The sequence below is a fragment of the Oryzias melastigma genome, linkage group LG18, assembly GCF_002922805.2.
Source record: "Oryzias melastigma strain HK-1 linkage group LG18, ASM292280v2, whole genome shotgun sequence".
NCBI lineage: Eukaryota > Metazoa > Chordata > Actinopteri > Beloniformes > Adrianichthyidae > Oryzias > Oryzias melastigma.
In genome coordinates, this window is record NC_050529.1 from 19,316,074 (window position 1) to 19,328,571 (window position 12,498).

The following is a 12,498-nucleotide window of genomic DNA, read 5'->3' on the forward strand; positions in this document are numbered from 1 at the left end:
GTCACGACCCAGGAGATTTGAGTCACAACCCAGGAGATTTGAGTCACAACCCAGGAGATTTGAGTCATGACCCACGAGATCTGAGTCTCGACCCACGAGATTTAAGTCACGACCCAGGGGATTTGAGTCATGACCCAGGAGATTTGAGTCACGACCCACGAGATATGAGTCGCGACCCACAAGATTTAAGTCACGACCCAGGGGATTTGAGTCACGACCCAGGAGATTTGAGTCACAACCCAGGAGATTTGAGTCATGACCCACGAGATCTGAGTCTCGACCCACGAGATTTAAGTCACGACCTACGAGATTTGAGTCGCAACCCATGAGATATGAGTTGCAACCTATGAGATTTTAGTCATGACCCTAGAGACATGAGTTGCGACCTATGAGATCACACCTTTACTCCTACACTCCCATTAAGATGCAGCCGTTCCTCTCGCTTCTGTACAGGTTAACCCCCGAACAGGAGCATGTGACTAAAGTATTACAATCCCACACAAATGGGCATCTGCAGACATTTGAGGAGTATGATGGTCTCACTCTTATTACCTTTCCAGGCTGTTGGTGTCTCCCCCCTCAGCTTGGAAGTGCCCTTTGCCAGACTCCATGCTTGAATCCGCCTCCCTGCTCTGCAGGAGGAGCTCCTTCAGGCTCAGCCCGTCTCGGCCGCTCTCACCAGGTTCCACGTCCTCCTCTGCGGTGCAGCTTCCTGACTGCACGCTGCATGCAGGATCCAGCAGCAGGGTGTCGATGTCCGTCTCCAGGACTGTGACTGGTAGTGCAAAGCATGGAAGCTCACTGGTGAGCATTCCGTCCTCCTTTGGGGGCTCCTCCTCTTCTGGAAAGTCATCGATGTCCGTTTCCATAGGAACATTCAGGTCACTCTCCAAGCTGCAAGCAGGGCTTGGGCTGTGATCAAGTTCTGGTTCTGGCACCGACTTGGAAAGAGTACGCTGCTCTTGGACCGGGAAGCTTTTACTGACAAACAGCTGCTTTTGCTGCTCGGTGCTGGTTTGGTTGAGGCTAGATTCAGGAGGAAACGGGTCTGTAGGGGGTGGTGGGTTGCTGTGTCCTTTAGGGGATGGGGTTCTCCCCTGATCAGACCCAGGTCTCGTGCTTAACTTTGGTTTTTCCAGTTTTACTCTGTCTTGATTGTGGAGCACAGCATTGGAAGATGAACTGGGGAAAGAAAGAGCAAATAACTTATCAGCTAAAATATTACATCAGTGTCATATTAGAAAATATTCATTCTGCATCACTCTTCAGTGAGTGAGGTTTTAATGGAAATAACTACATGAATCTGCTGCACAAACCCTACAAAACCCTTTATTATCCCTGTTTTTAAGTATTAACCTTACTTTTTGATGCTAATTTGATGCAAATGACCACAAAATGTGTCATTGATCAATCACTATTATTAGCAAAACTGTTAAAGGACCAAAACAAAGTCTCACTTTATCGTTAAAAAATGCACAATTTATGCCTTTTTATCAATTAAACAGTGATTTACTAATATAACTGAAATATAACAATAACTAAATAACAGTGTCTATATGTTTATATATATATATAAAGGTTGTAACTTTGCTACTTTTGACACAAACGCACACTAGTTCCTTTCAAAATAAAACCCACTGTGTGTCAAAAAAGGTCCTCCTGATACAGCAGCTTTATTAAATTAAAAATGCTAACATATTTTTCATCATTAGGATTTTGGTGTACTTGTTTCCCTTAAGTTTAAAAAATAAACATCATTTTAGTCAAATCTATTTATTAAAAAAAAAACTCAAAGAATTTAGAATAACCTGAGCTTTTTATTGAAAACACACAACTCGAAATCCTTTTAAACCCCATTTGTTCAAAACTTTAACCACTTTAGTGCAATTTACCAAAATAAAACAACTTTAGAGACTTTTATTTCACTAACTAGAAATTAAAAACACAAATTTAAAAAAACATTTCTACAGAATTTCTGACAGTAAATTAAACTTTTTTGGCTTAGATGTTTGACATGGTGAAATCTAAACAGAAATGACAAAACTAAACTAACCAACCTATTATTTATTGAATTGTTTGCATTTTTCTTTAAAGCTAAAGAGACACAATAAAGTGATAAAAGAGCCACAGGTACTAGACAAAGCGAGGTGTTCAAGTCCCTCATAGAAAATCCCTCAGTTCATCAAATGTCTCATTTCATCCCTTAAAAAAGTCAAATGATAATTTGGTAACCCATAATAACTCAATTGATTATGTCCAACTTTCCCGACTGTCTCACCTGCTGGCACCAGATTCTGTAGGCGGTGGAGGCGTCGGTACAGATGCCGGGGTCCTCACCCTCACATCGTTCATCCTCTCCGTGTGGGGCACAGCCACAGGTCTGAAGAGCTGCTCGGGCTGAGGCAGTGGGTAGCAGGAGCTTTGATAGGTGGTTTCATTCTGGTAGGACTGCACAGGACCGTATCCGTGTTCCGGCGGTTTGGGATGGTTGCACCTGCATGGCTGATAACCCTCTGACACTTCCTGTCTCTCTACAGGAAGACTGTAGGATCTCTGCCGGGACGTTTCAGGTGGAGGGTTGCAGGCGAAGGAGGGGGGTAAACAGCTTCCCTCTGCATTGTCAAACGGGTGGGGGTTTGAAAGGCGAGCGGCGGCGCAGGACAGCAGCGCGTGGTGAGACGCCCGCCGCTGGTAATACTGTTCCCACTTCGGAGGCGGTGGTCTGGGGGGAGGGGGCGTCTTCTTCCTGATCTGCTGGGTAGTTCTCGCCGCCCCTTCCTCCACCTCCGTCAGGACCTGGCTGGTGGCAGCAGAGATCTGCGGAGACCAGTGCTTGCTGGGGTCAAAGCTCAGGTCGTTTTCGGACATGGCGCGCCCTCGGAGAAAGGAAGGAGGCGTGAAGGTGTGGGAATTGTCTGGGCCGCTCTGAGCCGGCAGGACGTGGCAGCGACTCTGATCAAATCTCTGCGGCGGTTTGAACTGCTCACTCCAACTTTGGTAATTTCTGTAGTGTGGAAAGAGAAGGGACAATTTAAAAAAAAAAGGTGAAAAAAGTATTTTATCGTTGTTTTTTCCCCAAAAAGTGGTTAAAAAAGTAGAAATTAAAGTGTAAACAAGTTAAAATATAAATGGATTATATACATTTTTAACAGGTGGTTCAACACCCTTTGTGTGAGATTCAATGACGAGGTTTTTTCATTCTCCTCACACTTTTGGACAAACGGTGGGGCAGGAAAGTATTCAGTCAGCCACAAATTGTGCAAGTTCTCCAATTGTGAAGTTTGGAGTGACTGTTCTTTATCTTGCTTATCTTGCTAAGTTTAACTGGCGGGTGGCACCAACGTGAAGGTGCTTTACCGCCCCCTACTGTGCAGGAGTGTGTGTCGGAGTGGGGGACTTTCTAACTAGGTCAGAGGTCTGCAACCTGCAGCTCCAGATCCACATGTGGCTCTTTTATTGGTAAAGGCTGCCAACCCCTGATATAGACCAAAATAGATAATGAATTTAAGAAGAGAAAAAAATAAACTATATTCTGACTGTTTGAGGTTATGGACAGGTGTCTTTTGTATAGATAACGAGTTCAAACAGGTGTTATTAATACAGGTAACGAGTGGAGGACAGAGGATCCTCTTACAGAAGACATTACAGAGCCAGAAATCTTGCTCGTTTGTAGATGACCAAATACTTATTTTCCACCATTAATTGCAAATAAATTATTTAAAAATCAAAAAATGTGATTTTGCTGGATTTTTTTTCTTATTTTGTCTCTCATAGTTGAGATAAACCTATGATGAATATTACAGGCCTCTCTCATCTTTTTAAATAGGAGAACTTGCCCAATTGGTTTCTGTCTTAATACTTTTTTGCCCAACTGTACATAATAAATCTAGAAATAAAAAAATCTTTTTCTATTAACTGCCATGCTGTTCTTAAACATGAAACTCAACAGATATTATTAAGACTACTATTTTTCAAAATATTAAATATTTACTTCCCACTTTTCCGCTAAACAACTTTCAAATCTCCCATCAACACATCCATTTTAGGTAATAATCTTCATTTAAACTAATCTAATTATGAAAAAAACTGCTGCAATTCATTTTTTCTTATCATAAATATCTTTGATTATGATTGTTTTGTGTACGTCATAACTCTTAACATCACTTTGCAGCAAAAAATGACTCACTGACTTCCATTTTTAAGGCTTTTTTACTTAAAAACCTGCATTCTTTAGGACTTCCTCTTAAAAGAATAGAGTGACATTTGTCCTGTTTAAAGTAGTTTTATCCTGTTGTACATCGTGACATTCTTGAGTATGCCAAAAGCTGCTACAAAGCCAAAATATTTACCATTAAAAGTAGGTTTGCACAATTCTGGGGGAAGTTATGATGGTAACAGAGTCTGAAGTATAAACTGTTCACAGCTCTGCAGCATTTTGGTATTTTAAACAGCAGCAGGTCTGTTTGTTTCCTGCTAGTTTGGTTTAATTTAAGCTAAAATGATAATCATGAGTGAAACAAAGTTTTACCCCAAGTGGTCAGAAAATGTAAGCCCTGAATGGGTTTGTCCAGCAGAGCCAATGTGAGCAAACACAGGTGGGATCACTACTGAAGATGTGGACAAACTTATCTGGGGCCCACATTTTCTGACCACTTTTAAACCATATGGGGCCCACTTGGGGAGCACGATAATTGACAATCGTCTGATGATCAAATTCCAGACTGCCACCTTCCAGCCACCCCCCTGCCGCCCCACTGCCACAGTCCGAGCTAAGCTAAGCTAAACTGACAAAAACCTTTTCTATTTTATGTAAAAAACTATACTATCATTACTCTTTTCCGCTTAAATATATTTGATTCATCTTTATAACTGTATTTATTCATGTTAGATTAGAGCGTTAAAACTACTTTTTTGCCATGTTTTATTTTTTATATTTAGGATACCAAAGAGATTTGTAGAATCTGAAAGATTTTTGACTTTCTAAAGTTAATTTACATCCTATTAATTGTTTAACTAAATTTTATTTCTGCTGGAAAAGAATAGTTTTTCTTTTTTCCATTTATTATTTAAAATATACAAAAGCTTGAATTTTACTATGATGAAATTGTTTGATTTCTTTGATAAAATAAATGTCTTATTTAAATGTGAATTTTACTGATTTGAGCTTAAAACAGTTAAAATTCCTTAATCGTTGTTAAATTAACAAAAACAAAATGTATTTCACAAAAAACATAAATTTAGAACCATCTAAAGAGCTGAAGACATGTTTATTGTAGCTGTAATGAAGTATTTAACAACTGCATAAATAATGTAAAAGAACAAAATGATAAAGTGTTTTACCTAAAAGGATAATTCCTTGATCTTCAATAAAAACTGTTTAATGAGGTGATGTCGGAACAGCAGAGGACTTAATTGTGCTTTTGTTTTTTTGAGGTTTTCCTTTGAGAGTAAACCACATATAATGAGGGCTCTTTTTGAGCTTGGATGAATGCTTAGAACACTTTATGGTCAAATCACAGTCAGGCGTGACTGAAAAGGATTTCCTCCCACTGGTATACAATAATGGGCTGACCACACCTCGTGTACCCAGATGGTAACTCACAGAAGACAGAAACGCAGAGGTGTGTGTCTGAACTGCTGGGACACAAACATCCTATCACGATCTTGAGAACAAAAAAAAAAAAAAAAAAACGGCCAAAAACAACATTCTTGTCGTATTTACTGCATGTCGCTGGCAAAGGAAAGGTCTCACCTCTCACTCAGGCTGTAATTCCTGCTGAGCTTGCTAGCCCCCAGTTGTTTGGAGTGGTACATCTGGTGAGAGATTTAGAGATGGTTAACCACAATAACACACAACAGGAAAGAATGAAGAACGCCTTGATTAGTCAACTGTTTTACCCCATTTTTTTCAATTAAAAATGTCTCTTTCTTAATATTAATACCAGTTTTGAACATAGTCTCAAACAAATATCACCTTAAGTGATATTAATAATGATGAGAATAAAAAGCAGAAGTTGACCAAATGTATGAAATTCATATTCATACTTTCCCAGAACCCACTAATTTAAACTTTAACATTGTCTAAAGTGCCAAAGAATCTACTTACTGTACATTCAATGACTAGATACAATCTAATACCAAGGGGCTGTAAAAAGAAAGTTACTGGTAGGTTTGATGACTACTATAACAGGTCTGCTGTTTGAAATCGTAATATTACCAACCTGAGCAAATCATGGGGCACTTTTCTGGACTCAGTGGAAATCCTGACTACGTTTAGAAGGTAAATACATAAATTCAGGCTAAATGGTTTCACAAGGCTGCATGATTCCTAGTCTGGGTTTGTTGCCACAGTAAATTAGTTTGGGAATTTTATTTCTTTCCAGAGCAGCAATCCTAATTCAAAAAATGAAGGGCTACTCTAGTCGTGTTTTTGCAGCTTTCCCATTTAAAGCTGCTACAGCTGTGTTTATAATGTCTATAGACATGGAAGTGTCTCCCCTAAAGGATGTAGTTCAGAATCTGTTTTAGATAAGTGTGCGCCCATTCACTGTAAAAACATGTTTGGATGTATTCTTTCACTGACATGACTAGTTTTTGTTGACCTGTTGCTGTGGTGAGTCCTTAACTCTGAGCCTCACTAATTATGTCCTCTTGCAAGTAATAGTCTACGTTCACACTGGCCAAATGACATGCGTTCTTGACATGCTAAACGTGGGTTCTAAAAGAGCAGGGAGGGGCATCTTCTTACTTTACATTGTTTACAGGTCTATGTCCGCCACCTACAGTTGGAAGAGGTTTGAAGCGGAATGTCAAAGTGGTGCAAAGCTCACAAATCTTGCTCTAGGCATTTTCTTTCACAGCTTTATTCCGATATATGAAAGACTTGGTGTCATAGAACTCCAGCACAATCCGCAATTATTAATTTCTCCTGCATGATCAATTTTCAATTGGTTGGCAGTTCCGTAAATTAAAAGGGACGCCATCCACATGTCCCTACCAAACCCAAGTCTCTGACTGGTTAAACTGGTTTAACTTTCAACCCGAGTTGCGCATTTTGTAAATATTGCCCAAAAATAGTCGTAGAAACTTGCGTAGGGACACGTGGACGTTTGCTTAGACTTTTCAATGGAAGTGGTCCCTTGAACGCACGTTGCCAAGGGCGATGTGAACGTAGCTTTAGATGTATCCTAGTCAGAGTAGGTTGAGTTGACCCTGATCCACTTTTCTGAAACCCAAAACTCTTTTTAAGAGTCAGAATCTGCTCAGTTTCTCTGTTAGTTATAACCTCGTTTCCACTGAGTGGTCTAGTCCGGAACAGTAAGGAGTGGTACGATATGGTCCAGTTAATTTTGGTGAGCGTTTCCACTCAGTTAAGCCCCGCTTCCACTGAGCAGTTTGTTTTCACGGCGCAGGTGTAGACCGCTAGTGTGTCATTGCCTCATTGTAGTGCAACGACTACAAAAACTTTGTTTCTAATGGATCCCTAAAGCTCACCCTGTATCATACCGTCACCAAGGATGGCAAGAAACATTTGTAGTTCCACCGCAGACCAGGTCTTGCTGTTGTTTGCTGGCATTCAATACAGACTCGTGACCAAAGGAGGACACAGGAAACCACAAAAACCTGAATGCTTACTAATGTTGGAAATGTTAGCTTAAATGAGCGCTATATTGGCGGTTTCTAATGTTGTTATCACTTTCTGCCAATCAACGCGTGGCTACAGCGGCTTCACGCCAACCATCCCGTTCCACTTTTTAATGGACCTACAACTGATGAGGGCCTCAAAAAGTACGGTCCGGTACTGTTTAATGGGTCCATTTTACAATGGAAACAATCAAAATACCAAACTGGACCGCACAATGGAAACAAGGCTATAGATATAGTTAAAAAAAGGACCTTCATGGCACAAAAAATGATATTCAAACATTAGAATCTGCCAAATGCAAATAATATCAGTGTTGGTAATTATTACCATCCAGTGTTTGTTAATCAGCCATTTATAAGCAGAAAATTTTGAGATTTATAGAGACTTAAATTGTAGACAAACTTGACCCTCAAGCAGAATTTGTAAACATTTTACATTCTGTGTTTTCTTATTTTGCCAGAAAGTTTAACAAATCTTAAAGTCGGTCTGAGGACCTTTGACACTTTTACCTATTTTACAATAAAAAAATAGACAGTCAAAACATCTGGTTACCTCTGTGGGCGTGTAGCTCCTTGTTCTGCACTTCTGACTAAAGGGTTGCTGAGATTCTACTGGGTGGTCCGGGGGGCTGACGAGATGAAAGGCTGATCGAAACACTTGATTCTGGGAGTGACAGCAGGGGAAAGCCTGTTGATTGGCATGAAAGCTGGGATGGTTATGGATTTGTAGGAAGGCTTTGTTTCTTTCTGCCATGGCAAAGTTAGTGCAACACTCTTGACACGAGACAAGCGGATAATCTTCATCTTTCTCCATGAATCTTTCTCCTTCAAGTCCATTCCCTCTTGTCTTGATATGCGATTGCTCTTTTTCCTTTCCAAGCTCGATCTGTTTTATCCTTGCTCTTTGCCTTTGCCACTCCTCTTGTTCCTTTTCTTGCTCAGTCTCCTTATGCCTCCCAGTGTCTTTTTGTAAATCCCTTTCATATTTCTCCCTCAATTTTAATTCCCTTTCTCTTGATTTTACTTGTTCCCTCTCCATCTCGATTTGTCTCTCCATCATGGCACTCACCGACTGTCTCCTGAACTCCATATTGTTTTGAGGTTGGACACTTTCTTGTAAAGGTTCTCCCTGATAAGAGAACTTCCTTTGTTTTGGATGCTGACTGAGCTCTCCTGAATGGTGCATGTGCTTTTTCTGTCTGTGGATTGACATATTTGAGACATTGGGCATAGTCGCGCCTTTGCTTGTCTCCTCAAAAAATTTCATCCTGTCAGCAAATGGAAGGATGTCTGATTCCTGCATTTGAAAATATGAAGGGGAGCCACTACAGTAAGGGGTAAATGAAGAGGTGAACCCACACACTCCATGATTGGACCCTGTTACCCCTAAAACCCTCCCACCCAGGACTCCACACTGTCGATCTCCTTCTGTTTGTGGCTGTAGTTTGTGCTCAGGAGTCCAACGCCAGCGACGGGCCTTCCCCACAGGGGCTATTTCTTCTACAACTCTGATGCCAACGCCGAACCTACGTGCATCTGGGTCTGCATTCTGGATCGGCCTGGTTGGGTTGTTGTTCTGAGAACAGGTTGTCGACTGAATTTGTAAAACATCACATCGTGATCCACTTGACATGTCTGACTCCTTGGCCGCAGCTGAGGTTTGGAAATCTTGAGAAATTTGAGGTGAGACAAGTGTTCCTTTACTGCTTTTCCTTTTGACAGAAACCTTTGGGTCTTCCCCGTCCTCATTAAGTTCTGAACCCTCTTCGTGGACAGTTTCTCCACCACACGGCAACCTATCTGATCCATGTTGAAGCTGAGCCTTCTTTCTCTGGATCTCATTGCGGAGGTTGGTAGCAAATCGCTCACTCCGCCGACGATTTTGTCGACTGGCCCTTAGCGAGTCCGACTTGTTCATACATTCTGCTCTATTGCTGTCTTTTTTTCCACTAGTCCTTCTCATGTCTGCTTCCACTGTCTCCTTTTCTAAATTATCCACACTGGAAGCAGCACCAATGGGAAGAAAATTACTCTTTTCTAGAGAGAGAGAGCTTAGACTTTCCTGAGTTAATGATCTAGTGGGCTCATTTGGTACACTGACAGAACGGTTCAAAGGCATCTGAAGTGGAAGAGAACTTGCACTGACATTCACAAGCCTCTCACTTAAATTCTTGGAATCTTCTTCCAAGAACAAAGAATCTGGGCTTGAACATTGGCTACTTCCTACTTGTTCTGATTTTGGAGGACTGCTATGAAATGTTTCCTTGTCCTCTGTTTTTGGGTGGGGTAGTGATGAATTGAATTGCTGGGTAGCACAGAGAGATGATGAGTATTCAAAAATGTCTGATGAGTTTTGGGGCCCTAAAGAACAGCTGTTGGTGTTAAGCTCCAGTAACTGAAGTTGTGTTGCCAGAAGTTTCCCAGGGGCGCTGTGTCTGTGGAGTAAGGTAGAAGACTTCTTTGTCTGGTGGTGGATGACAACCAACTGCTCAGGACCTTCCAAGTTGGATGATAAAGAAGTGGAGCCAGAGATGATAACTGGTTCTTTGGAGGGTGAAAAAGCTTCCAAGCGGAGATCTGCATTGCTGTCTGTCTCAGAATCATTGAAACAGTTACATCTTACGTCTTTACAGTTATGTGTATGTGTCTGGATAAAATCAGAGTTCACAGTCCCGTCTTTAAAACACTCATTTTTATCATCTTCTAAAACTGGAATGCTTTGAATCCTTGAGATACTTTCCCCCTCGTGTGACACACAGTCATTTTCAGTAAGAGCAGAAGTGCATTGTTTGCTGACAGCAGGGTGACTTTGAGTTGCCCTAAAACTGTCCTTTCTGGTTGGGGGCTGAGGAGGGGTTATCTTTTTATCAGCTACAGCTTCTTCGTTTTGTAAAATGTCTAAATCCAGACCCCTCAGCTGCTTCTCACAAAGGCAGGAAAAAGGCCTCTCTTTTACTTCACTAGGCCTCGGTCTCGGCCTGGTCAAAGACCTGGACTTCTGAACAGTCAGGTTTGCCTCAGTTAGGCTATTGCCAGATGTTCTCCCGAGGGGTAAGGTATCACAAGGGTAGTCTTGATAAGTGGGCTCAAAGCTCTGAAGCAGATTACTCATGGAATTGGCTTCACCAGGCTTTAGTGGTACAGTGGCATAGTCAGACATGTTTGAGCTGGCGGAGAAGGAGCTATAGGCAGAGTCCCGTTTGTTGCTGAATAGGGTGGAGTCAGCAGGTGGAGTCAAGGAATTAGAATATGACTGTTGAGGAAGTGTTGGTGTGTCCAAGCTCTCTATAGAGCCCAGAGAGCTGCCTCTGTCTGTGGAGGAGTTTGGTCTGGACAGCAGAGCCCACTGTATAGGCAAATCACTGTGGAAAGGTAAGGATAAAGAAAATCAATTTAAACATTAAAAAAACACCTCCAGCAAAAGTACTTGATAAGATGAGCTAGTGAAACACAACATCACAAGCTACTACATATTCCAGCTAACCAGATGTGCGGAGAAGGCCCCCCATCTGCTCTCCTAAGTGATTTTTATCAGTAAAATCCACCTTCGCAGATTACTGCCTCTGAGAGCCAGTGTCACAGAGATCAGTACAAGTCAACACAAGCTGTTGACTCTGTGGTAAACACAGAAACTGTGTCAATAGCACGAGAACATCAGTACAGTTTCAAGTTAAAACATACAAAACTACAGATTACAGTCACTGTCGAGGTGTTTTTTTAACTAAGTCATTTTCAAGTCAACAAAACATCTGCCTCCCATTATTAACCTTCCCAAATAAGACATCCTGAGGCTATCTCTAGTACCAACAACACCGGTGCAAGCACAATGCCAGCTCAGTTCTACAGTTCCAGCTTATCCAGTATTTCCGCCATCTTTGAGATAACATCAGTATGCCACAAGCTGGTGCTTTTAGTCTCACAGTGTTCCAGCCTACAATTACATTGAGTGATGCTGAGCTGCACTACAATTCACCATGCACTCCAATGGCAGCTCTACAGCTTGTGCACCAGCTCCCTACGTGCTGTTCCTGCTCAGCAGAAGGACTAGTCTTTGTTTTATGGTACTTTCAGTCAATGTTCTGGTTGTAAAGATGCCATCTGGGTCCAACACAAAATCCTACAGAGTCCCTCTCAAGTTCAGCCTGCACGTCACCTTAAGGTCATACCAGATTTGGCACTCCATGCATTAATCATCATCATCATGCGGCAGTACAATCTTCTGCAGTTTTCGTACAATCTCAAACCATAAAGGCAACCTGTCCCTGTACCTGAACAGCCCAAGCTGGTACCTGAAAGAGAATTCCCATAGTTCAAGATGGCATTGGACCACATGCTTTTACAATACAAAGCGCTCAAAGAGCATTACAAGAACTGTGTACCCATGAAATATGTAGTCATTCTTGTAGTGTACCTTCAGGTCTCAGGGATCTGATAGCAGTCAAAAATGTACTTAACAAAGAGCTTACCAATGTCCCAGAAGTTTATTGCAGTTCAAGCTATACAAACCATCATAATACTAACAGAATTTGATGTTTCATTCAGAGTATTTCCAGTGTAATTCCTTCTCCATCAAAAGGCACTCAAAAACTCTGAAAGTAGGATTCAAACCCACAACGGCACCAGAGGACAGTCATACAACTTGCATAACTGAGCACCAGCTTCAGTCACAGCTTGAACGACCAATGCTAGATAAAGAATTGGTCAAAGGGCTGGATATTAACATCTAATAAAAAATTAAAAACTCGCATCAAAAGTGATTTTGTGTTCATCACTTTCTGTTGTTTCATTGTTGCATTAAGTCCAAAGTCAGTCCTTGAGAGCTGGTGTCCTACATGTTTTCCAACCAACCTGCCA

At 41.4% G+C, this 12,498-nt stretch overlaps 1 protein-coding gene across 3 annotated transcripts in view; it reads right to left on the reverse strand.

Annotated features, from left to right (window-relative positions):
• shroom4 (shroom family member 4) overlaps nucleotides 1-12,498 on the reverse strand; it is a 54,701-nt gene that overhangs the window by 11,393 nt on the left and 30,810 nt on the right. For all 3 annotated transcript variants that reach the window (XM_024287594.2, XM_024287593.2, XM_024287595.2), the window contains 4 exons: nucleotides 8,198-11,006; nucleotides 5,753-5,814; nucleotides 2,279-3,004; nucleotides 553-1,182 (listed from right to left, as the gene is read on the reverse strand). In XM_024287594.2, coding sequence (XP_024143362.1) covers nucleotides 553-1,182; nucleotides 2,279-3,004; nucleotides 5,753-5,814; nucleotides 8,198-11,006 — 4,227 coding nt within the window. The remainder of the gene's footprint in view (nucleotides 1-552; nucleotides 1,183-2,278; nucleotides 3,005-5,752; nucleotides 5,815-8,197; nucleotides 11,007-12,498) is intronic.